At 43.5% G+C, this 26,268-nt stretch overlaps 1 protein-coding gene across 1 annotated transcript in view; it reads left to right on the top strand.

The window, feature by feature from the left end:
* The window catches only part of HS3ST2 (heparan sulfate-glucosamine 3-sulfotransferase 2), a 111,388-nt gene extending 86,270 nt beyond the window's left edge, over nucleotides 1-25,118 (top strand). The window contains exon 2 of the mRNA XM_068969240.1: nucleotides 24,500-25,118. Coding sequence (XP_068825341.1) covers nucleotides 24,500-25,118 — 619 coding nt within the window. The remainder of the gene's footprint in view (nucleotides 1-24,499) is intronic.
* The last annotated feature ends 1,150 nt before the right edge of the window (nucleotides 25,119-26,268 follow it).

Genomic DNA, 26,268 nt, shown 5'->3' with positions numbered 1-26,268 from the left:
TGAACAACAAGAAGATCAAACCAGTCAATCCTAAAGGAAATAAACCCTGAATACTCATTAGAAGGACTGATGCTGAAGCTGAGGTGCCAATACTTTGGCCACTTGATGCAAAGAGCAGATTCATTGGAAAAGACCCTGATGCTGGAAAAGATTGAGGGCAGGGGGAGAAAAGGTCAGCAGAGGATGAGATGGTTGTATAGCATCACCAGTTCAGTGGACATGAACTTGGGCAAACTCTGGGGGATAGTAAGGGACAAGGAGGTCTGGCATGCTGCAGTCCTTGGGATCGAAAAGAGTTGGACATAACTGAATGCCAACAGCAACATTGCTCTCCTTACTCCTTGAATGATCAGAAAGCCAGCCCCTGCTCACCCTTGGAACTGCTGGGATTCATGTATTTTGAAACACCTGCCTCTTTGGGAGACAAAATGAAAAGGACTCCTGATGGTGGCTAACTTCTCCCAGGGAGACAACAGGGAACTGAGGCCAGGCAGGAGGTGTTGATTCCAACAGCTGCAGTTGGACCACCTCCCACGAGGGGGCACTGCTATGCTGCAGGAAGTGGGGGCAGGCTTGCAAGCTCTCAACCCTGAAAATTTTAGTACCCCATGAAGGCTCTGGAGTGAGATTGTAAGGCTTGCTGTTAAAAAAGAAGATAAACTCACTGACTCATGAAGCCTTTGGCTGGGACATGTGTAGATGCCTGGAATGCATTCAGACCTGCTGGGGACAGCAGACAGGTCCTTAGCATGGATCCAGGCACGGGTGGAAGGTGGGGCCTCCATGGACACTGCAGGCAGGGAGCACTGGGGGGTGAAGACGGAGGTGAAGATGCACAGGCTGGGGGGCGGGAAGGGCGGTGAAGTTGGCATCAGAAGGCCACTGGGTTGACCAGCTCCATCCTCCACCTGGGGCTGGTCAGTGTGAAAAAACTTATGTTTTTGGCAGCAGGATAGTGAAGATGTTTCATTCTAACAGTTTCTATATTCTGTATGTTGCAAACTCGTCTGCTGAGAGAGGCAGCAAAGGGCAGGCTTTGATCACTGCCAGAGTATGGAAAGGGTCTGAAAAAGCTGTTTGCAGAATGGGAGAGCGAGTTGGCCAGAGGAACATGTCAGAATTGCTGGCTGTGCTGAGGCCCCCAGTGTCAGGAATCAGGTATTTGTAATGGAGCCATCCTGCCGGTTTCAAACATTCTCCAGCAGTACTTTCCCTTCTTCCCCTCTATCTGTGTTCACTTAGATTGACTTCCAGAGGCTGCAAGGAGGATGAAGGTCCCCTAAGCCACCCCTTGGAACCACCCCTGCCACTTGGCGGAGCAAACTGGCTCAGAATGGATGCTGGCAAGCAGGGTCTACAGAAAGAAAGATGCTGAGCTGCTCCTCCTTGCAGCTCCAACCATGAAAAAGGAAGCTGTGATGGGCCCTAAGCTGGCAGGGACCAATGTCAGAACAGACTGAATGGGAGATTACCAGTTGGATTCAGTTATAGATTAGATGGGGCTTCTCTGATAGCTCAGTTGGTAAAGAATCTGGCTGCAATGCAGGAGACCCTGGTTCAGTTCCTGGGTCAGGGAGGTCCCCTGGAGAAGGAAATGACAACCTACTCCAGTATTCCTGCCTGGAGAATCTCATGGACAGAGGAGCCTGCCAGGCTACAGTCCATGGGGTCGCAAGAGTCGGACATGACTGAGCAACTAAACCCCCACCATAGATTAGATGTGAGTGTTGCTGGGTTACTAGTGGCTGTTGGGGCCATTAAGTGAGACATAAGGAGATAAGTGGTAAGGACAGGAAAAATAACTGAAATGTCAGGAGAAGGACTGGTAAGTGGGGTAAAGGGGAAACCAAGGCATTGTGTTCTCAAAGCCAAGAAAGAACATGTTCCTCAAGAAGTAGGGATTGGGCTAATGCCTCAGATACCACAGAGGGCAAAACAAGGCCAGGACAAAATGGGACTGCTCAGAGAGAGCTGCTTCAGAGGGTGAGTCAGCAGAAAGCAGATGTGACAAGTTGGGGATGAATACGAGGGGAAGAAGTGGAGCTGTTGAGATTTCTCTCAAGAATTTGGGGAAGAAAAGGAGCCCTATAGGGCTGTATTGGGAGTTCATGAGGAAACAGATGATTCGCTTTTTGAAAATCAGAAAGACAGCTTGCAATTTTTTAAGGAATCTCCACACTGTTCTCCATAGTGGCTGTACTAGTTTGCATTCCCACCAACAGTGTAGGAGGGTTCCCTTTTCTCCACACCCTCTCCAGCATTTGTTGCTTGCAGATTTTTGGATCGCAGCCATTCTGACTGGTGTGAAGTGGTACCTCATTGTGGTTTTGATTTGCATTTCTCTGATAATGAGTGATGTTGAGCATCTTTTCATGTGTTTGTTAGCCATCCGTATGTCTTCTTTGGAGAAATGTCTATTTAGTTCTTTGGCCCATTTTTTGATTGGGTCGTTTATTTTTCTGGAATTGAGCTGCATAAGTTGCTTGTATATTTTTGAGATTAGTTGTTTGTCAGTTGCTTCATTTGCTATTATTTTCTCCCATTCAGAAGGCTGTCTTTTCACCTTGCTTATAGTTTCCTTTGTTGTGCAGAAGCTTTTAATTTTAATTAGATCCCATTTGTTTATTTTTGCTTTTATTTCCAGAATTCTGGGAGGTGGATCATAGAGGATCCTGCTGTGATTTATGTCTGAGAGTGTTTTGCCTATATTCTCCTCTAGGAGTTTTATAGTTTCTGGTCTTACATTTAGATCTTTAATCCATTTTGAGTTTATTTTTGTGTGCGGTGTTAGAAAGTGATCTAGTTTCATTCTTTTACAAGTGGTTGACCAGTTTTCCCAGCACCACTTGTTAAAGAGATTGTCTTTACTCCATTGTATATTCTTGCCTCCTTTGTCAAAGATAAGGTGTCCATATGTGTGTGGATTTATCTCTGGGCTTTCTATTTTGTTCCATTGATCTATATGTCTGTCTTTGTGCCAGTACCATACTGTTTTGATGACTGTGGCTTTGTAGTAGAGCCTGAAGTCATATACACGATGGAGTATTACTCAGCCGTTAAAAAGAATTCATTTGAATCAGTTCTGATGAGATGGATGAAACTGGAGCCGATTATACAGAGTGAAGTAAGCCAGAAAGAAAAACACCAATACAGTATACTAACACATATATATGGAATTTAGAAAGATGGCAATGACGACCCTGTATGCAAGACAGGAAAAAAGACACAGCTGTGTATAACGGACTTTTGGACTCAGAGAGAGAGGGAGAGGGTGGGATGATTGGGGAGAATGGCATTCTATCATGTATACTATCATGTAAGAATTGAATCGCCAGTCTATGTCTGACGCAGGATACAGCATGATTGGGGCTGGTGCATGGGGATCACCCACAGAGATGTTATGGGGAGGGAGGTGGGAGGGGGTTTCATGTTTGGGAACACATGTAAGAATTAAAGATTTTAAAATTTAATAAAAAAAAAAATTAAAAAAAAAAAATAAAAATAAAATAAATCAAAAGAATGTCAAAAAAAAAAAAAAAAAAGAAAATCAGAAAGACAAATCTTACAGCACAGTAACTATAGTTAATAACGCTATTGCATATTTGAAAGTTGCTAAGAGAGTTCCCAGGGGGCTCAGTGGTAGAGAATCCGCCCAATGCAGGAAACACAGATGTGGGTTCCATCCCACGTGGTTGTCGGAAAGATTCCCTGGAGGAGGAAATGGCAACCCACTCCAGTATTCTTGCCTAGAGAATCCCATGGACAGAGGAGCCTGGTGAACTACAGTCCATGGGATCGCAAAGAGCTGGACATGGCTGAGCAACTGAGCACTCACACAGCACAAGAGAGTAGCTCTCACACGTTCTCATCAGAAGAAAAGAAAATTATGCGTTGGTAATGGGATGTTCACGAGACTTAATCATGGTGATTTCACAAAATATCCATTCATATGTTGAATCATTATGTTGCACACTTGGAACTAATGTACTGTTATATGTCAATTATATCTCAACTTTAAAAATAACTAAATAAATAAAAGAACAAAAAAAAAAAAGACTTAAACTAATGGGGAGAAATTAGAGAAAGAGGAACCCTTTGATGGGCGGGTACAGCACTTTGTGGTTTACATGGGCCCCTTCCATGTTCATCCAGCTTAGCCCTCACAACAGCCAGGGGAGGTCCACCTTATTGTCATCTGCACATTGAGCTGGGGAAACTGCTATGAAAGTCACAAGGCCAGGAGATGGGAAAGCTGGGCCTCCAATCTGGTTTTCTGAATTCACGTCATCAACAGTTCATGATCCATTGCCTGTGTACTAAGTCGTTTCAGTCGTGTCTGACTTTTTGCAACCCTATGGACTATAGTCTGTCAGGCTCCTCAGTCCATGGGATTCTCCAGGCAAGAATACTGGAGTGGGTTGCCGTGCCCTCCTCCAGGGGATCTTCCCAACCCAGAAGCAAACCTGCACCTCTTATGTCTCCTGCATTGGCAGGCAGGTTCTGTCACCGGAGCCACCTGGGAAGTCCCCCAACATCTATCAGCCAGTCCCATTTCATGCATAAACATTCACTAACTATGTAATTTGTGCCAGGATGGCCAGCACCTGGCTACTCATACTGTGGGTCATGGACCAGCCTATCAGCCTTACTGCAGAGCATTTTAGAAATGCAGAATCTCGGCCCCCTCCGTAAACTTTTAGAATCAGAATCTGCATTTCAAAAAAAACCCCAAGGCAATGCAAATGCACATTCAAGTGTGGGAAGGGCTGACTAGGGATCCACTCCCAGGGCAAAGGGAAAGTAGGCTTAGGTGTGGAGAAGGAGCTAAGCCCAGACTGAGAGAGAAAGTGAGAGTCTCAGAGTTACCCCCAGCAGGTGCCCTGGTAGTGTCCCCGTGGTCAGGCCAGGCTAGCCTGCAGATGGCACCTGAGAAATTGAAGGCCAGTTGCCCGGAAACTTATTGGAGCTGTAGGTGCAGCAGCAAATTCCATTCATTCAACACCCACGGTTATCCTTCCTCCTTTCCAAGCCCAGATTCTGGAGAGCAGAGCTGTGCATTCCCAGCCTAACAGATCCATGCTTTCAACCCACACCCAGGCTCCTCCAGACACGGCTTCTCTAGACATGTTTCTTCCCCCTCGCTTCTCAAAACTGCTTCTGTGCTGGCTATCTTCTCCCTAAATAAGATCAATGGAGACTTTTTAACATAACATTTATTAGCTAGTTTTTTAAAACTACGAACGGGAAAAAAATCCAATGAGTACAGAGAGATCAAGGTGAAAATTAAGCCCGTTCTACACCACAGGCCATCCGGGTCCCCCAAGGTAATCACGGTTAGCAGTTGACAGCGTATCTTTTTAGAGATGGTGTATGCATGTCAATGGTGGGATCTGTGTGTACATTTTGTAGGTAAATAGGCACACACTGAACTCGCTGTTCTGTGTCTTGCTTCTTGTTCGCTTAATAATACATCTTGGACTCCTTTCTGTGTCAATAGCTATAGATCTATTTTATTTTTTCACAGCCATAAAACAAGCTATTGTCTGACTTCACTAGAGCTTATTTAACCAGCTCACTACCAATGGACATGTAGATTGTTTCTTGTCTCTTTCTGTTACAAACAGTTATTAAGTCAGTGGCAGCTGCTGTAACAAACAAACCCCAAGAGAAAAGTGTGTGTCTTGCTCACAATAGTCCAAAGGGGTGGACTTCATGCCCCTTCTCCCTTTTAAACCTTCCAAGGCCTCAGAGTTCTTGGCATTTAGCTTGTAGATGTAAAACAAAATGAAAAGGACACACCTACTTTGTAAACACCTGGGCCTGCAGGTCACAGAGTTAGAACCAGCCACAGGGCCCCACCGCAGGGGGTGCTGGGAGATGTAGTCCTCTGCTGGGCCACCACCCTCTAGAGACAGCGCTATACAATGGAGTGAGAGGCAGGGATCTTTGGTGGATGCCTCCCCATCTCTGCCACACATACTGCGACAAACATTCTTGCACACAGGTCTTCACACACTTGTAAAATTAAATTTCCAGAAGTGGAATTGCTAAGTTAAAGGGTATGTGTGTTTTACCTTTGGGTAGATAATATCTCGAAGAAGGCAATGGCACCCCACTCAAGTACTCTTGCCTGGAAAATCCCATGGATGGAGGAGCCTGGTGGGCTGCAGTCCATGGGGTCGCTAAGAGTCAGACACGACTGAGCGACTTCACTTTCACTTTTCACTTTCATGCATTGGAGAAGGAAATGGCAACCCACCCCAGTGTTCATGCCTGGAGAATCCCAGGGACGAGGGAGCCTGGTGGGCTGCCATCTATGGGGTCGCACAGAGTCGGACACGACTGAAGCGAATTAGCAGCAGCAGCAGATAACATCTAGGGCTTCCCAAGTGGTGCTAGTAGTAAAGAAACCGCCTGCCAATGCAGGAGACATGAGAGACTCAGGTTTGCTCCGTGGGTCGGAAAGATCCCCTGGAGGAGGGCACAGCAACACACTCCAGTATTCTTGCCTGGAGAATCCCATAGACAGAGGAGCCTTGCAGGCTACAGTCCATGGGGCTGCAAAAAGTTGGACATGACTGAAGCGACTTAGCATGCACACATGCACAGATAATATCTAATTATCCTTCTAAAGATGTATTGATTTACACTCCCTCAAAGTATTGGCAAGTACTTTGTTCTAAACACTCTTGCCAGCAATACTTGTTATAATTTATTGATTTATTTGGCTGTGTCAGGTCTTCATTGGGACACACGGGATCTTTCATTGTGGCACAGTAGCTGTGGCACGTGGGCTGAGCTGCTCCACAGCACGTGGGATCTTAGTTCCCTGACCAGGATCAAACTCACATCCTCTTTATTAGAAGGCATATTCTTAATCACTGGACCACCAGGGAAGTCTTAACAACTGTTGTAATTTTAAAAAGTATATTTTTCAGTCATACAGGTGAATAATATGATCTCATCTCAGTTTTAATTTGCATGTCTTTAATTTTAACAGAGATGGAGTATCTTTGCTTAACTTTATTTCCCATCGGTAACTCTTTAGATATTAACTTCTCACAGCCTGTGTTCCTTTACTGCACCAGCTGGTTCTTTTTCTTATTAATTTGCAAGGACTTTGAAAAATACATAAATATAAATGCATGCTGCTGCTGCTGCTAAGTCACTTCAGTTGTGTCTGACTCTGTGCGACCCTATGGACAGCAGCCCACCAGGCTCCTCTGTCCACAGGATTCTGTAGGCAAGAATACTGGAGTGGGTTGCCATTTCCTTCTCTAATATAAATGCATATATAGATATTAAAAATATATGAAATCATCCTTTGTTTCCCTATCTCATATGATGCAAACATTTTTCCAGTGAGTCATTTTCCCATTATTTTATTTATGGTATTTTTCTATCCCAGAGACTTACATTTTTTATGTATCTAACTTTGCAGGCTTTTCCTCCATGAGTTTTGTCTCGTGCTTAGAAAGGCTGTCCTCGTGCCAAGATTAATTTTATATTCTCACGTTTTCTTCTAGTGCTAGAGTCACACTTGCTTGAATCCGGATTTTGCAACTTGCTGTGTTGATTCGGTGACTGACTTCAGTTCTCCATGTCCCAGTTTCCTCAGCTCATAGAAAGGAATACTGAGAGTGCTGGGCTCACGGAGTTAATGTGAGGACCAAGGGAGGTGGCTCATACACAGAGCAGCGCATCTGACCACTGGTCCCTGAATGAGAAATCTTAGCTATTAGCTTGTCCATGATGTCCAGGGCATCCGTGACCCCATCTCTATCAGCTTGGGCTGCTATCACAAAAATGCCATAGGCTGGGAAGCTTCCATAACAGAAAGCTATTTCTCACAGCCTGGAGGCTGGAAGTCCAAGATCAAGGTGCCAGCCAATTTGGTTCCTGGTGAGGACTCTCCTTCTGGTTTACAGAGAGACATCTTCTTACTGTGTCCTCACATGGCAGAGAGGGAAAGATCATCTCTCCCTTTTAAAAAAAAATTAATTTAACTTTTTATTTTGCATTGGAATATAGTTGAGTAGCTCAGCTGGTAGAGAATCTACCTACAATGCAGGAGACCCCAGTTCGATTCCTGGGTTGGGAAGATCCACTGGAGAAGGGATAGGCTACCCACTCCAGTATTCTTGGGCTTCCCTTGTGGCTCAACTGGTAAAGAATCCACCTGCAGTGCAGGAGACTGGGGTTCAATCCCTGGGTTGGGAAGATCCCCTGGAAAAGGGAATGGCTACCCACTCCAGAATTCTGGCCTGGAGAATTCCATGGTCTATACAGTCCATGGGGTCATAAAGAGTTGGATGCGACTGAGCAACTTTCACTTTCATAGTTGAGTAACAAGGTTGTGTTAGTTTCATGTATACAGCAAAGTGATTCATTTATACGTATACATGTATCTATTCTTTTCCCAATTAGGTTGTTACAGAATATTGAGCAGAGTCCCTGTGCTATACAGTAGGTCCTTGTCACTTCTTATAAGAGCATTAAGGCCCCCTCTCTTGTGAACTAATTACTATAAGCCCTGCCTCCAAATACCATCACATTGGGAGTTAGGGCATCAACATATAAATTTGAGATGAAGATGACGGGGGACACAAGCATCCAGTCCGTAGCAGACCGTATGTATTGGCTGATATAGGCTGGGTGCCCTTTTTTTCAAGGTGTACAACATAATAAGGATTTTGGTATAAATCATCATGGTAGACACAGAGGGCACTGGTGGTAAAGAACCCACCTGCCAATGCAGGAGCCATAAGAGATGGGGGTTTGACCCCTGGGTCAGGAAGATCCTCTGGAGGAGGAAATGGCAACCCTCTGCAGTATTCTTGCCTGGAAGGTCCCATGGACAGAGCAGACTGGTGGGCTATGGTCTATAGGATTGCAAAGAGTCAGACACAACTGAAGCAACTTAGCACACATGCATGCTAAGTGATTGTGAAGTGATTATCACAATTGGGTTAATGAACATATCCATCACCTCCCAGAGTCACCATTTTTGTATGTGTGTAGTGAAAACACTTAAGACCTGCTCTCTCAGCAGATTTCAAGTATGTAACACCAGAATGTGAACTCTTGTCAGCAGGCTGTTCATTAGATCCCCAGATCTTATTCATCTTCAACTGAAAATTTGTACCCTTTGACCTTTATCTCCCCATTTCCCTCTGCCCACCTCCAGCCCCCAGCAACCACCATTCTACTCTCTGGTTCTGTGAGTTCAACACACAGATCCCAACTGTAATTGAAATCATATAGTATCTGTCTTTCTGTGCTTGGTTTATTTTACTCAGTCATAAAAACAGAAGGAAGACCTGCTGTTTGGGATGGCATGGGTGAACGTGTAGGACATTATATGAAGTGACCTACATGCCCATTTCTTCTGGTTCAGCTCAGTTCAGTTCAGTCACTCAGTTGTGTCCGACTCTTTGCGACCCCATGAATCGCAGCACGCCAGGCCTCCCTGTCCATCACCAACTCCCAGAGTTCACTCAGACTCATATCCATCGAGTCCGTGATGCCATCCAGCCATCTCACCCTCTGCCGTCCCCTTCTCCTCCTGCCCCCAATCCCTCCCAGCATCAGAGTCTTTTCCAATGAGTCAACTCTTCTCATGAGGTGGCCAAAGTACTGGAGCTTCAGCTTTAGCATCATTCCTTCCAAAGAACACCCAGGACTGATCTCCTTCAGAATGGACTGGTTAGATCTCCTTGCAGTCCAAGAGACTCTCAAGAGTCTTCTCCAACACCACATTTCAAAAGCATCAATTCTTCAGTGCTCAGCTTTCTTCACAGTCCAACTCTCACATCCATACATGACCACAGGAAAAACAAGTGGCAAAACTCACACTCAGCTCTCTAATTTCAAACCCCACACTCACAACCAGCCGCCAAAGTAGCCTACTGCCCTCCGAACATCTCCATGTGGATGTATCAGGCAAGGAGGATTCTATTCTGGTTTCCATCTGGCACCTGGTGGGACTCAAGACAAATTCAATAATTCACAAAGTAGAGGTGAAAGAATAGCTATCACGCAGTAGAAGAGGCAGGCAGGGTTACATTGTCTTCTTGCCATCACCTTGGGGAACATGCCAGAGCCCGAACCACTTGGGGGTTAATGCTCCAGGAATGAGACTGTGCCCAGACACTTACATCAGCTTCCCTTCTTATGGAGCAGAGGTTAAAACAGCCTTATCAGCAGGGAGACAGCCAAACTGCTAGGACACCAGGCAGGCTGGACTGAGGTGCCAGCTGTTTACACAAGTTACTGGGGAAAGCCAACTGCCCAGGACATGGGGACCTTGATGACTGTCAGAGATGGGGTTCAGGCCTGGCCCCTCCTAGCAGAAGAGGAAGCCACCAGCCCTAGTAGGAGGCCAAGTTCCATCAGCCCCTCACACTGGGAAAAGGAGAGCCCCCTTCACCCCTCGGGTTTACAAGGCTGTCACCTCCTTGAGTATCATGCCTGTCTTTGTATCCTGGCATACAGCAGGTGCTCAATAAATGTGTGTCTAATGAATGAGCCTGTGACTGCTTACCAGGCCCAGGATAGGCACTGTTGCCAGAGACTTGATGGTGGTGAGCCCTGCCTTTGTGACCTAACACTCTAGGGTGATGACAGATAATGTGTAAAAAATTAGTTATGTCTGTAGTGAGTCCCATGGAATCACAGGGATAACAAATACCTAACTTCTGGGAAGAGGGAGATAATAAAGGCACAGTCAGGGAAGGCTCTCTGGGGGAGGTGATGATGAGCTAAGGGCTAAGGCATGAAGAAGTTCTGCCTGACCAGCTACAGAGGCTTCCCCCAGAGGCCACAACACATCAGAGGTCGCTTGGCATGAAAAAATGCAGTTTCGGGGGAGAACTCTGAATAGTCCAGTCTGGCCAGAGCCCAAGATGGCCATGGGCTGAATCAAGTAGAGCCACCTAAATCCTGTTAAGGCCTTTATTCTGTGAGCAGTGAAGAATTACTGAGAGGGTTCAAGCTGGGACTCAGCGTGGATGCACCGTTTTCCTCCCAAGTCACATCAGTGTAAGGATTTGAGCCGAGGTCTTGGAAGGAGGGGGTTCTGAGATGCTGGAGGGGCTGCAGGTCTGTGCTCACGGTGCTGTGCCTACGCTGGCCAGCATATGGAGGGTGAGCGGGTTTAGCAGATGTAGTTTTTGAAGAACCGGTTTCTTGCAGGAAAGACTTTCCTCTCCTCTTCCGCTCCTAATTATCCCTCTGGAGACGGCAATGATTTTTTTTTTTTTTTCCCAAGAAGCCTGGTTGCCCAGCCAGGAGCTAATAAATCACCAAAGTCCCCCAGGCAGCCAGGCCTTTTAGAACACACTCATGGGGTGCACAGATTTAGCAGGAAAGGAAATCTTCTGGTGAACCCTTCCGGTGATAATCGGGGTAAGCCAGCCCCAAACACCATGTCCCCATGTGGACAGTGGGGCGACAAGAGCTGCTTCTTTTCTACTGAGTGGGTCAGAAAATGCCATTTCCGGAGAGTCTCAAGCTGACAAGACAGTATTTGGATTTTTTTTTTTCTTTCTTCTTTTGGTAAGGGACACAGAAGTCTGTGATTTTTTTCCCTTGGGGAGAAGACATAAAATGGACTTCGGGGCACAGATATACACCAGACCAAAGCCTTGCCTTTTTTTTCTTTTTTTTCCTCTTCAGCAAATATTGACTATGCGCCTACTAAGTGCCAGTACAACTGAGAAAAAGACAGACACCAGTGCTCTTCTCTTGGAACTTCCTATCTATGGTTGGGCTGGGGGAGGGTAGAGATATCCTTCAAATAAATCTTTAATGTCTTAGATAACAATGAGTGTGATCGCATTACTTTACGAGGATGTATTTTATTAAGACCATGCTTCCCAAGCTTCTCTGATCATGAGTCATGGAGCAGGGGGCTTGGTAAAATTGTAGGCTCCTAGGCTGCACCCTAAACTCACTGAAGCTGAATATACTGAGACTCTTTTCCTCTAAGGAGAAAACACTTCTGAGCTACTGTATTGAAGGCTATGCAGCTAAAGGAACATGCGGTCCTCAACCATGGTTCTCAGCCCTGGGGGCCCCCTGGGATCAGCTGGGGAGCTTTAAAGTTGCAGGTGCCCAGGCCTCTGCACGCCCCCAGAGATTCTTACTTAATTACTCTGATACGGTGGTATGGGACTTCCCAAGTGGCACTAGTGGTAAAGAACTCACCTGCCAATGCAGAACCAATGCAGAAGACGTAAGAGATGAGGCTTTGATCCCTGGATCAGGAAGATCCTCTGAAAGAGGGCATGGCAACCCACTCTCGTATTCTTGCCTGGAGAATCCAATGGACAAAAGAGGTTGGCGGGCAACAGTCCATAGGATTGCATAGAGTTGGACACAATTAAAGTGACTTGGCACACATTAGCACGTGTGGGGGTATTTATTGCATCTAGTTTGACTTCCCCACTACAGATGGCCACAGTCCTGTCCTCTTTCAGCATCAGAGGGAACCTGGGCGAAGGACACTGTAGATGGCAAAACAGAAATGGCACAAGATCCGTTCCTTTCATTCTCATTTTACCTTCTAATATTGGGACGTTTTGGCTGAAGCAGAGCTTGAATCCCCCCTCAGCTCATGAACCTAAACATGTGGCCATGATGAACTTTTTTAAATGGCACAGTGATCCCTTCATCCCAGGACTATCTGCTGGAACCTTCCTCTGCCCAGGTCCAGAATGCCAAGAAAAGGCCAGGCTTCATAATTTCTGCCAGCTTCTGAGGATTCGAGGTAACCCCTCAGTAGGCACCTACCTTTGACACTAGATCTTTGATCAATTTATTGAGCACCTATGTTGTGCCAGGTTTGTGCTAAGAAGGCAAAAATGAATAAGAAACACGCCCCAAATGCTGATGATCTCTTGATATAAATGGATGTGTACTTAGTAAGTACTGCACAATGGGATGAGGTCTTAATAGCTGGATTCAAGAAGTGTCATGAAATTATTTTTTAAAAAGTGTTAACAGAGGGTGTGACTTTTCCTTTGGATTTGGAAAGATGAGTAGATGTTTGCCAGGGTTAAAGAGACCAGAAAGATGGTCCAGAATCTTAAAAAAAAAAAAGATGAAAGGACAGCATGTGTTTGGCAAGTGAAATTTGTGTTCAATAGAGTTATAAGCATCAGATTTCCAGGAGGCAGCAAGAGATTAATTTTGGAAAGGTAGACGGCAGCCTTGAGTACCAAGTCAAGGAATAAGGGCTTTATTCAGAAGAATGGCTTATGGTTGAGATGATTGTATTTGCTTTGTTTTTTTTTTTTTGTATTCTCAGTAGATATTTTATGAATAAAGATGCAAACACCAAAAACGTGGAGCCCAACATTCTTGGCAGATGCTTGCCTATCTTCTTATGGAGAAAGATGTTTACAACTCTCAGTATTGACTCATCTAAATATTTTATCACTGTCTGTGACTGCATTCATTCACTTTATTTTTTAAACTTTTATTGGAATACAGTTGCTTTACAATACTGTGTTAGTTTCTACTATACAGCAAAGTGAATCAGCTGTTGCATATACATATATCCCCTCTTTGTTGGATTTTCTTCTCCTTTCGGTCACCAGAGAGCAGTGAGTAGGGTCCCCTGAACTATACAGGAGGTTCCCATCAGTCACATTCACACAAGAGTGTGAATTTGCTTTAGCATGATTCCCTTGATGGACACAGAATGCAGAATGGATTGAAAGGGAGAAGAAAGTAGAAGCATGGAGGTCAGCGAGAAACCTGTTGTCAGAGGAACAGTGACACGAGCCTGAGGTGTGTGAATGGGGCCAGGAGATGCGGGCGGACTTGAGAACGTACCAGGAAGACAGACATTAGACGTAAGAAGGATGTGAGGTTTTCATGCTTTGTGAGTGGATTCATGGTGATACCATCTACAGAAACAGGCAAAAGAGAGAAGTAAGCATGGGAGGAAGATGGCAAGATCATTACCGAGATGAGGTATCCAGTCCACAGTTGGACAGTCCGGTCCAGAGTGTGGGAAACTTGGAGCTGCAGCTACAGAGCTGTGAGGCGTAACAGCTCCCAGGTGATGCTAAAGGCTAGGGAGGAATGGGGTCATCCAGGAAGATCACGTAGAATAAGAGAAAGGGGAGATAGACTCCTGGGAAGGTTCGCAGTGATTTGGGGAGAGCTGAGAATGTGGAAAGGGGGTGAAGGCTGAAGTGCATATCTGGATTAGAATGTTGGCTTCACGTGAGCCCTAGAAATACTGATGGAGACCTGGCTGGTGCCACGGCTAGGGTAGCCTTTGAGGGAGATGCCAATAAGGCGCCCCTGCCCTGCCTCGTGCAGGTTATAACCAAGTGGGGGTGCTTAGCTTAGCATAGCTTCCACAGAGAGGAAACCAGGTTGCATAAGGCACGTTAGAATTCTTGGGTTCCAAGCAACAGAAATGGACTCTGATTAACTTCAAGTAGTAAAAAAAAATTCTTAGAAGGATGTGCAGTAACTTATAGAACTACAGAGGAAGGTGGGCAAACCAGGTCTGGGAAAGGGCAAGAACCAAGAGAGCTGAGGGATTTGGTAAGAGACACTGCTGAGGAGGCTCCTCCAAGCTCCTGTGTCTGGCTGGAAGATTGAGTCCACTTTCTGTCTTCATCATGTATTTTTTGTCAGTCACACAACCTCTCCTTGGACTGCTAAGTGTTTATCCAAAGTAGGAGTGGTTCCTTTGAAAGAAATCTGGGGGCTACTACCAGATGTGGTGGAAATTGTTGCTGAGCAGGTTCAAATAACAGATGGGAGGTAAGTCCAATTGGTGAGTGTTAGATCACTTTCTGTCATTTTTGCAGAGCCATACAGAAACAAAAGAAGACTGAAGCTTAAAAGGGTTTTGCAGGAGAGAGAGAAGTTCAGCTGTTTGTTAGCAGCTGGAAACAAATCAGCAAAATTTGAACAATGGCATGAGGAGGAAAAATGAACCTAAGGGAAAGACTAATGCCCCCTTCCCACCACAGATCGAAGAGGTGTGTACCCATAGGGTCTCCTTCTGTGTTACCATCACACAGGCCTCTATTCCAGTGACCTAATGAGAAAGAAATATATAAGGTGTCCTTTGATGGAACAGAGAAAATTTGAAGTGCACGTTTGGCTCATGGTGTGATGATCTGTGCATGAGATTGCTTACAGTGTGGTGTTTGTGTCTTCCTTAGTAACTGTAATTTGGTTTTGTAGCTGATATGCCAATTAGGAAGGGTGGAACTTCACTTTAATGCACAGCTTGGGGAGTGACATGACACCCTGAAGATCACTGGAATAGGTCAGAAGTTTCCAAACTGGTAGCAGAGAGAGGTGTTAATTGGCGCTCCTGGCAAAAGTGCATAGCTCCTTAGCCAGATAAGCTTGGGAAATGCTGCAACCTGTTTTCCTCTCTTGGATATTCATTGGCGTATTAAAGGATATTGCAAAGAGATATGTTTAATGGTTTATCAGGTCAACTTTTTGTGTGTTGAAGGCCTTATACCCCCATAAGGCTTGGAAAGTCCCTAAGTTTAAATGCACTGTCACTGATATGTAATTTCATCTACTCTGTCATTAAGGCCAACACCTCATTACAATGTGTTCCAAGATCATAAAATAATACAGGCAGATTTCTAAGAAAATCCAAAGAAAACTATTCAAGTGCACCTGGGATTATTTGCTAAGAATGATATCCTCAGTATTAATAAATACTATTAAAATTTTCAACCCATCAAGGTCTATTACAGACTTTGGGCTTAGATGCAAAATATTAGTTGCATCAGCTTCTCAGTTGCAAAAAGAACTTGAAGATTCAAGGGGAAAATGGGAGGTTTGTATGGAAGGCAGCGGAGTTGGGGGTGGGGGTGTGGGGGAGGGATCTGAGAGCACATGTGGGCAAGTGAGCCCCTGCATAGCTTGTCCTCTGAGGCTAATGGTGGTGGTGATGTCAAGATGAGGCTATGGAAATGATTGCTTCCTGGGTCCAGAGAAGGTTTAGAAGAAAGTGAAATAAAAAAGAAAGTGAAATCAGATGAATTTGAAGATCAGGTGCAATGAATCTGAGACTATGGTAAAGACAGAAAGAAAGAAGGTTTTGGTCTGTGTTTATTTCCTGTGGCCCCCTTGACAAATGCCCTGAAAGGAGGTGTCTTAAAACAATGGAGATTTAGTCTTTCAGGTTTAGAAGCCAGAATCCTTAAAAGCAAATTGTCAGCAGGGTTGGCTCATCCTGGAGGCTCTGAGGGAGAATCCACTCCATACTTCTCTCCTGGCTTCTGCCGGCTGCCAACAATGCTTGTCATTTCTTGGCTTGTAGATGTATCACTGCATGGTCTGCCTTCATCCTCACATCTCCTCTTCTCTCTGTGTCCCTTCTCTCCTTCTCTTCTCTTTTAAGGATATTCCTTACAAGGAACCCTAATCCAAGATGATCTCATCTCGAGAGCCTTAATTTACTTCCTTCTGCAAAGACTCTTTTTCCAAATAAAGTCCCATTCATAGGTTCTGGGTGAACGTATCTTTTGGAAGATCATCATTCAATCCACGACATAGCCCTAGAGTAGCATTTCAGGGTGAAATTCTTTTCAGAATTAGGGCAGTTCCAAGGACAAAACCTAACATATGGCCATGAGGAAGAGTTTGCTAAAAGAGAAGAGAAAATGGAGGTATTCGGCCAAAGACCTGTGAGGCCAGGTTACTGAAGAGATGACTATGCGGCTGGGACAAAGAAGACTAGACACTAGGTGTCTCTATTCATAGGATTGTGAAGCTGCCTGCTGTGGGGTCTGGGAAGCCACAGTGTTAAGAACAGGTGAAGGGTGGGACTTCCCTGCTGGTCCAATGGTTAAGGCTGTGCACGTCTAATGCCGGGGGCATGGGTTTGATACCTGGTCAAGGAACTAAGATCCCACATGCCATGCAGCACAACCAAAAATAGATAAATAAAGAAAATTAACAGTTTTTTAACAAATAAATAGGGAGTGGGGGAAGGGTGATTGTGTATTGGTGGTTCTCCCCTTTATTTTCACATTGAAATCATCTGAGGAGCTTCAGAAAAGAACCCACCTGCAAATATTTTAATCAGTTAGTCTAGAATGGGGCTCAGACATCTGTGTATTTTTTTAATTTATTTTTTTATTGAAGGAAAATTGCTTTACAGAGTTTTGTTGTTTTCTGTGAAACCTCAACATGAATCAGCCATAGGTATACATGTATCTCTTCCCTTCTGAACCTCCCTCCCATCGCCCGTCCCATCCCACCCCTCTAGGTTGATACAGAGCCCCTGTTTGAGTTTCCTGAGCCATACAGCAAATTCCCATTGGCTATCTATTTGACATATGGTAATACAAGTTTCCATGTTACTCTTTCCATACATCTCACCCTCTCCTCCCCTCTCCCCATGTCCATAAGTCTGTTCTCTGTGTCTGTTTCTCTATTGCTGCCCTGTAAATAAAGTCTTCCATACCATTTTTCTAGATTCAAAATATGTGCATTAGAATATGATATTTATCTTTCTCTTTCTGACTCACTTCACTCTGTATAACAGGTTCTAGGTTAATCCACCTCATCAGAACAGACTCAAATGCATTCCTCTCTGTGGCTGAGTGATATTTCGCTGTGTCTATGTACCAGAACTTCTTTATCCATTCATCTGTCAGTGGACACCTAGGTTGATTCCACGTTCTAGTTATTGTAAATAGTGCTGCAGTGAACAATGGGATACATGGGTCTTTTTCAATTTTGGTTTCCTCAGGGTATATGCCTAGGGGTGAGATTGCTGGGTCATATGGTGGTTTTATTCCTAGTTTTTTAAGGAATCTCCGTACAGTCTTCCATGTGGCTGTATCAATTTACATTCCCAATAACAGTGCATAAACATTCCCTTTTCTCTACACCCTCTCCAGCATTTATTGTCTGCAGACTTTTTAATGATGGCCATTCAAACTGGTGTGAAATGATATCTCATTGTGGTTTTGATTTGTATTTCCCTAATAATGAACAACATTGAGCATCTTTTCATGTGTTTGTTAGCCATCTGTATGTTTTCCTTGGACAAATGTCTGTTTAGGTCTTTTTCCCACTTTTTGATTGGGTTGTTTGTTTTTCTGGCATTGAGTTGTATGAGCTGCTTACATATTTTGGAAATTAATCCTTTGTCAGTTTCATTTGCTATTATTTTCTCCCTATCTGAGGGTTGTGTTTTCACCTTGCTTATTGTTTCCTTTGCTGTGCAAAAGGTTTTAAGTTTAATCAGGTCCCACTTGTTTATTTTGGTTTTTATTTCCATTACTCTAGGAGGTGGGTCATAGAGGATCTTGCTTTGATTTATGTCTTCAAGTATTCTGCCTATGTTTTCCTCTAAGAGTTTTATAGTTTCTGGTCTTACATTTAGGTCTTCAATCTGTTTCGAGTTTATCTTTGTGTATGGTGTTAGAAGGTGTTCTAATTTCATTCTTTTACAGTTAGCTGTCCAGTTTTCCCAGCACCACTTATTGAAGAGGCTGTCTTTGCCCCATTGTATATTCTTGCCTCCTTTGTCAAAAATAAGGAACCAATAGGTGCATGGGTTTATTTCTGGGCTTTCTATCTTATTCCATTGGTCTATATTTCCGTTTTTGTGCCTGTACCATACTGTCTTGATGACTGTAGCTTTGTAGTATAATCTGAAGTCAGGAAGGTTGATTCCTCCAGCTCTATTCTTCTTTCTCAAGACTGCTTTTGCTATTTGGGGTCTTCTGGATTTCCGTATGAACTGTGAAATTTTTTGTTCTAGTTCTGTGAAAAATGCCATTGGTAATTTGATAGGGATCACATTGAATCTGTAGATTGCATTTGGTAGTGTAGTCATTTTCACAATATTGATTCTTTCTACCCAGGAACATGGAATATCTCTCCATCTGTTTATGTCGTCTTTGATTTCTTTCATCAATGTCTTATAATTTTCTGTGTACAATTCTTTTGTCTCCTTAGGTAAGTTTATTCCTAGATATTTAATTCTTTTCATTGCAATAGTGAATGGGATTGATTCCTTAATTTCTCTTTCAGATTTTTTCATTGTTAGTAAATAGAAATGCAAGTGATTTCTGTGTATTGATTTTGTTTCCTGCAACTTTGCTAAATTCACTGATTAGCTCTAGTAATTTTCTGATACTATCTTTAGGGTTTTCTGTGTATGTTATCGTGTCATCTGCAAACAGTGAGAGCTTTACTTCTTCTTTCCCGATCTGGATTCCTTTTATTTCTTTTTCTTCTCTGATTGCTGTAGCTAGGACTTCCAGAGCTATGTTGAGTAATAGTGGTGAAAGTGGACATGATTGTCTTGTTCCTGATCTTAGGGGGAATGCTTTAAGTTTTTCACCATTGAGAATAATGCTTGCTGTAGACTTATCATATATGGCCTTTACTATGTTGAGGTAGATTCCTTCTTTGCTCATTTTTTGAAGAGTTTTAATCATAAATGAGTGCTGAATTTTGTCAAAGTTTTTTCTGCATCTATTGAGATTATCATATGGTTTTTATCTTTTAATTTGTTAATATAGTGTGTCACATTGATTGATTTGCATATGTTGAAGAATCCTTGCATTCCTAAAATAAACCCAACTTGATCATGGTGTATGAGCTTTTTGATGTGTTACTCAATTCTGTTTGCTAGAATTTTGTGAGGATTTTTGCATCTATGTTCATCAGTGACATTGGCCTGTAGTTTTCTTTTTTTGTGTTGTCTTTGTCTGGTTTTGGTATCAGGGTGATAGTGGCCTCGCAGAATGAGTTTGGAAGTGTTCCTTCCTCTGCAATTTTTTGGAAGAGTTTTAGAAGGATAGGCATTAGCTCTTCTCTAAATGTTTGATAGAATTCTCCTGTGAAGCCATCTGTTACTGGACTTTTGTTTTTTGGGAGATTTTTGACCACAGCTTTAATTTCAGTGCTTGTAATTGGGTTGTTAATAATTTCTATTTCTTTCTGGTTCTGTCTTGAAAAATTGAACTTTTCTAAGAGTCTGTCCATTTCTTTCAGGTTATCCATTTTATTGCCATACAATTTTCATAATAGTCTCTTATAATCCTTTGTATTTCTGCTTTATCTGTTGTAACCTCTCCTTTTTCATTTCTAATTTTGTTGATTTGATTCTTCTCTATTTTTTTTGATGAATCTAGCTAAAGATTTGTCAGTTTTATCTTCTCAAAGAACCAGCTTTTAGTTTTATTAATCTTTACTATTGTTTCTTTCATTTCTTTTTCATTTATTTCTGCTCAGATCTTTATGATTTCTTTCCTTCTACTAATTTTGGGGGGGTTTTGTTCTTCTTTTTCCAGTTGTTTTAGGGGTAAAGTTAGGCTGTCTGTTCAATGTTTTTCTTGTTTCTTGAGATAGGATTGTATTGCTATCAACTTCCCTCTTAGGACTGCTTTTGCTGCATCCCGTTGGTTTTGAGTTGTCATGTTTTCACTGTCATTTGTTTCCATAAGTTTTTTTTATTTACCTTTTGATTTCTTCAGTAACCTGTTGGTTATTTAGAAATGTGTTGTTTAATCTCCATGTGTTTGTGTTTTTTACAGTTTTTTTCTTGTAATTGATATCTAGTCTCATAGCGTTATGGTCAGAGAAGATGCTTGATACGATTTCAATTTTCCTAAGTTTACTGAGGTTTGATTTGTGACCCAAGATGTGGTCTATCCTGCAGAATGTTCCATGTACACTTGAGAAGAAGGAGTATTCTTCTGCAATTGGATGGAATATCCTGAAGATATCAATGAGATCCATCTCATCTAATGTATCATTTAAGACTTGTGTTTCCTTATTAATTTTCTGATTTGATTATCTGTCTGTTGGTGTGAGTGGGGTGTTAAAGTCTCCTACTATTATTGTGTTACTGTCAATTTCTCCTTTTATGTCTGTTAGTGTTTGTCTTGTGTATTGAGGTGCTCCTATGTTGGGTGCATAGATATTTACACTTATTATGTCTTCCTCTTGGATTGACCCCTTGATCATTATGTAATGTCTTTCCTTATCTCTTATAGTCTTTATTTTAAGGTCTATTTTGTCTGATATGAGGATTGCTACTCCAGCTTTCCTTTGCTTCCCATTTGCATGGAATATATTTTTCAATCCTCTTACTTTCAGTCTATATGTGTCTTGAGAGCTGAAGTGGGTTTCTTGTAGACAGCATATATATGGGTCTTGTTTTCATATCCATTCAGCCAGTCTGTGTCTTTTGGTTGGAGCATTTAGTCCATTTACATTTAAAGTAATTATTGATACATATGTTCCTATTGCCATTTTCTTAATTGTTTGGGGTTGATTTTGTAGATCTTTTTTCTTCTCTTGTATTTCTTGACTATATAAGTCTCCTTAATGCTTGTTGTAAAGCTGGTTTGATGGTACTGAATTCTCTTAACTTTTGCTTGTCTGAAAAAGCTTTTTATTTCTCCATCAATTTTGTATAAGATCCTTGCTGGGTATAGTAATCTTGGTTGTAGATTCTTCCTTTTCAGTACTTTAAATATATCCTGCCATTCCTTTCTGGCCTGCAGAGATTCTGCTGAAAGGTCAGCTGTTAAGCATATGGAGTTTCCCTTGTATGTTACTTGTTGCTTCTCCCTTGCTGCTTTTAATATTCTTTCTTTCTGTTCAGTATTTGTTAGTTTGATTAGTATGTGTCTTGGCATGTTTATCCTTGGGTTTATCCTATATGGGATTCTTTGTGCCTCTTGGACTTGATTGACTATTTCCTTTTCCATGTTGGGGAAATTTTCAACTATAATCTCTTCAAAATTTTTCTCATACCCTTTCTTTTTCTCTTCTTCTTCTGGGGCCCATATAATTCGAATGTTGGTGCATTTGATATTGTCCCAGAGGTCTCTGAGACTATCCTCAGTTCTTTTCATTCTTTTTACTTTATTCTGCTCTTCAGAAGTTATTTCCACCATTTTATCTTCCAGCTCACTGATTCGTTCTTCTGCCTCAGATATTGTGCTATTGATTCCTTCTAGAGTATTTTTAATTTCAGTAATTGTGTTGTTTGTCTCTGCATGTTTATTTTTTAATTCTTCTAGGTCTTTGTTAATTGATTCTTGCATTTTCTCCATTTTGTTGTAAGGTTTTTGATCATCTTTATTGTCATTATTCTGAATTCTTTTTCAGGTAGTTTGCCTATTTCCTCTTCATTTATTTGGACTAGTTTGTTCCTTCATTTGTGTAGCATTTCTCTACTTTTTCGTTATTTTTTGTAACTGATTGTGTTTGAGGTCTCCTTTTCCCAGGTTTCAAAGTTGAATTCTTTCTTCCTTTTGGTTTCTGCCCTCCTAAGGTTGGTCCAATGACTTGTGTAAGCTTCCTATAGGGTGAGATTTGTGCTGAGTTTTCCTTTGTTTTTCCTCTGATGGGCATGGCTGAGTGAGGTGGTAATCCTGTCTGCTGATGACTGGGTTTGTATGTTTGTTTTGTTTGTTGTTTAGATGCAGCGTCCTGCACAGGGTGCTTACTGGTGGTTGGGCGATGCTGGGTCTTGTATTCCACTGGTTTCCTTTGTGTGAGTTCTCACTATATGATACCCCCTAGGGTTAGTTCTCTTGTAGTCTGGGGTCTTGGAGTCAGTGCTCCCACTCCAAAGGCTCAGGGCTTGATCTTGAGCTTTGTGTGGCTCTATATTATTATTTTCTGCTGGCCAGGTACCCCTGTCTGCTCTCAGCTGATGTTCTGCATGCACTTCTGTGTCGAAGGTGTATTCCTGATGTATCTGTGGAGAGAGATGTACTCCATGTCCACCTACCCCTCTGCCATCTTGTTCTCTGCCTGGATGCTTACTCAGTTTTGAACTGAGTTGGAAGCTATCAAGTTTCTGGAGAGATTATAGAACACCTATCTCAGCAGGGCTGGGTTTGTTGTTAATGAATCTCTACAAACAAAATCCGAGTCTGTCAACTAGTAGAAGTTTGCCTGTTCCTTTTCTCAACTGCCAAGTACTGGGGGCAGTCAGACCACTGCAGGGAATCTTGAAGGAAAGAACCTCAGGACACGCCAGTCTATGTCTGACGCAGGATACAGCATGCTTGGGGCTGGTGCATGGGGATGACCCACAGAGATGTTATGGGGAGGGAGGTGGGAGGGGGGTTCATGTTTGGGAACACATGTAAGAATTAAAGATTTTAAAATTAAAAAAATTAAAAAAATTTAAAAAAAAAGAACCTCAGGACAAATGGTCCCAGCAGCTGCTAGGGTCTTGCCCCAGTATTCCTTGATCAGGATCAGCTAGCCATGAGCAGCAAGTCTTCTGACTGGCTAAGCCAAACTGATACTGAGTCCAAGCTTGCTCTGCTCGCTGCATGACAAGCCAATGAATCTAAGAAATGAGGGGTAAGAAAGAGACTTTATTTGGGGGCCAACTGATCGAGAAGATGGCAGGCTAGCACCTCAAAAGAACCATCTTCCTTTAAAAAAAAATTTCTTGGGTGATTTAATGTGCAGCCAGGATTAAGAAAAACTTTGCTATCATTGTTCAGTCACTAAGTCATATGTCCGACTCTTTGCAGCCCCATGACCTGCAGCATGCCTGCCGCCTCTATCCTTCACTACATAAGAAAAACTAATTAAGGGTAAAACACAACCTTCAGAAAGAAGTAGCAACTGGAAACCAGAGGTGTTTCCCTTCACGAGAACCTGAAAAAGATACACCTGAGAAGGAGACATCAGCTTGTCCTACCATCCTCCCTTAAACCTTAAGCAGAACTAGGAAATTAAGAGGATAGCAAGAGGTTGCATTACTGGGCTTCCAACTGAGCCCCTCCCCCCACCCATCTCACCCCTGATATTCTGTGCTTCTTCAGTCTTTTACCAGGGATATATTTCAGATGTATTTCAGCAGGAAAAGACATCAGAACTCATTTCAAAAACACATGCTATTCCTACAAAACATGCCTTTCCTCTCCCCAAAAGACTTTCTTAATATATTTGGAGAGGTATCTTGTGCCAGAACAATATTCGGTGGCTTCCTTTGTATTTTTTGAATATGTAATAAACACAATAAAAATTTCAAGCAGCGTAAAAGATTATACAATAAAAAGTAATTCTCATTTATCCCTGACCTCCCTGCTCTGCTCCCACTCAAGGCCCCTCCCCAGAAGCAATTACTTTTATTGGTTTCTTGGTATCTTTCCCCAGATAAACAAGCTGTCTTGCCTTTTTTCATTTAAGCACTAAATCTTGGAAATCATTCCATAACAGTACACACAGCTCTACCCAACTGTATTAATTGGCTATTCCATCATGTATCTAACCCATACTGATGGACATTTAGATTGGTTCTTGTCTTAAACTGTTGAAGACTTTGAAAAAAGGGTCAACAAGAGTTAAAACAGGTGCTTCATCAGATGAGAACAGGCGAGGCTCAAATGTCACAGAGGAGAAGGGCGGGCTCCCCTGGGAAGCTGGGTGGAGGGAAGTGATCTCCCGCGGGCCCCCAGCACAGCCCTGGCTGATCATGTGCATTTCTGCCCCACAGGAGCCTCATGCCTCGGACCCTCGAGAGTCAGATCACACTGGAAAAGACCCCCAGCTATTTTGTCACTCAAGAGGCCCCTCGCCGGATCTTCAACATGTCCCGAGACACCAAGCTGATCGTGGTCGTACGGAACCCCGTGACCCGTGCCATCTCGGATTATACCCAGACGCTCTCCAAGAAGCCGGACATCCCTACGTTCGAGGGCCTCTCGTTCCGCAACCGCACGCTGGGCCTGGTGGACGTGTCCTGGAACGCCATCCGCATCGGCATGTATGCGCTGCACCTGGAGAGCTGGCTGCGTTACTTTCCGCTGGCTCAGATCCACTTCGTCAGCGGTGAGCGGCTCATCACCGACCCGGCCGGCGAGATGGGGCGCGTCCAGGACTTCCTGGGCATTAAGAGGCTCATCACGGACAAGCACTTCTACTTCAACAAGACCAAAGGATTCCCTTGCTTGAAAAAAACAGAATCGAGCCTCCTGCCTCGATGCCTGGGCAAATCAAAAGGCAGAACTCATGTACAGATCGACCCTGAAGTGATAGACCAACTCCGGGAATTTTATAGACCATATAATATTAAATTTTATGAAACTGTTGGGCAGGACTTCAGGTGGGAATGAGCCACGGAGATTCAAGGGCTCTTCCAGTAGTCTCTTCCATGAGGTTTGCCCTGAGAGCCTCTGACCCTCTTCCCTCAGCGAATCCAGGCTCCAGCCCCTATTCCCCTCTTGGGTTCCATCCTCTTGGAATGGGGAAGCCCAGCTAAAGGTCAAGAGACCAGGGGGTTGGTGGTGGCTGCCACTAGCTCTCCCCAGTCTGTCCAGGCAAAGTTGATCTATTTCTGGCACATCCGGTCAGTTCCTAATAGTTTCCCTTCAGCCCATATGAGGCCTTGGGAAGATATTTTAGGAAGCACAGATCTTCTGATTATTGATACATATAAGTGGTGATGGTTCTGTTGCTTTGAACACAGCAGTCTTTACCATCACTGTCCACCCTGGAGTGGGCTTGTTAATTCCAAGTGGCATGTACCTCCCCTCTGAGCTTAACTCTCTGGAGCTGCCCTGGGTGATGGATGGGGACCAGCCTTGTCCTCCTGACCTTAGCAGCTCGTGAAGAGATTGTGGAGCTGGAAGTGTTCCCCCTGGCCACTCTTAGGAGACAGACCCTTTGCTGATGAAATAAACCAGTGATTTCAAAGCCTGTGGTTTCAACTCTGCTTGAACGGGAACTGTCTTTGAAAACCACCCTGTGATTCTCCCTGCTCCCTGTGGACAAAAGCACATAATTCTGCTGTTACGGGTACTTTCCTCACGCGAGCTTTCATGTTCAGCATGCAATGGAATCATGCTTGTCCATGTGAAATAAATACGGCTCTCTCGTGTCCTTATGGCTGGGCTTTCTCTGTGAGTCAGGCCTGGGGCGTGGCTCATTCCTCCAGCTCCTCCCAGCAAGGTGGGGCTGTGCTGGGGATGGTGTGGGAGGGCACTGAGAGGAGAAGCAAGGGGGTACGGGAAGGAGAAGAGGTTCTTGCTGACAAAGGCTGGGGAGACCTGTAAGGGCATCCTCTTCCTGAAACATAGTCTGATGAAGTCCATGTAAGCTTTACATCTGAAATGAAGCCAAACTAGAGGCTGACAGGACATCAGACACGTTTTTGCTTGGCCAGCTTGACATTTTGAAATAATTTCCCACATTACAAACTTGGGAGTGTTCATATAAAATATGGATTTCCAGCTTCTTAAAATCTTTTTTTTATTGGAGTGTAGT

The sequence above is a fragment of the Capricornis sumatraensis genome, chromosome 3, assembly GCF_032405125.1.
Source record: "Capricornis sumatraensis isolate serow.1 chromosome 3, serow.2, whole genome shotgun sequence".
Taxonomy (NCBI): domain Eukaryota; kingdom Metazoa; phylum Chordata; class Mammalia; order Artiodactyla; family Bovidae; genus Capricornis; species Capricornis sumatraensis.
The sequence above is the reverse complement of the archived record's forward strand: the minus strand, read 5'-3'. Positions and strand labels throughout refer to the sequence as shown.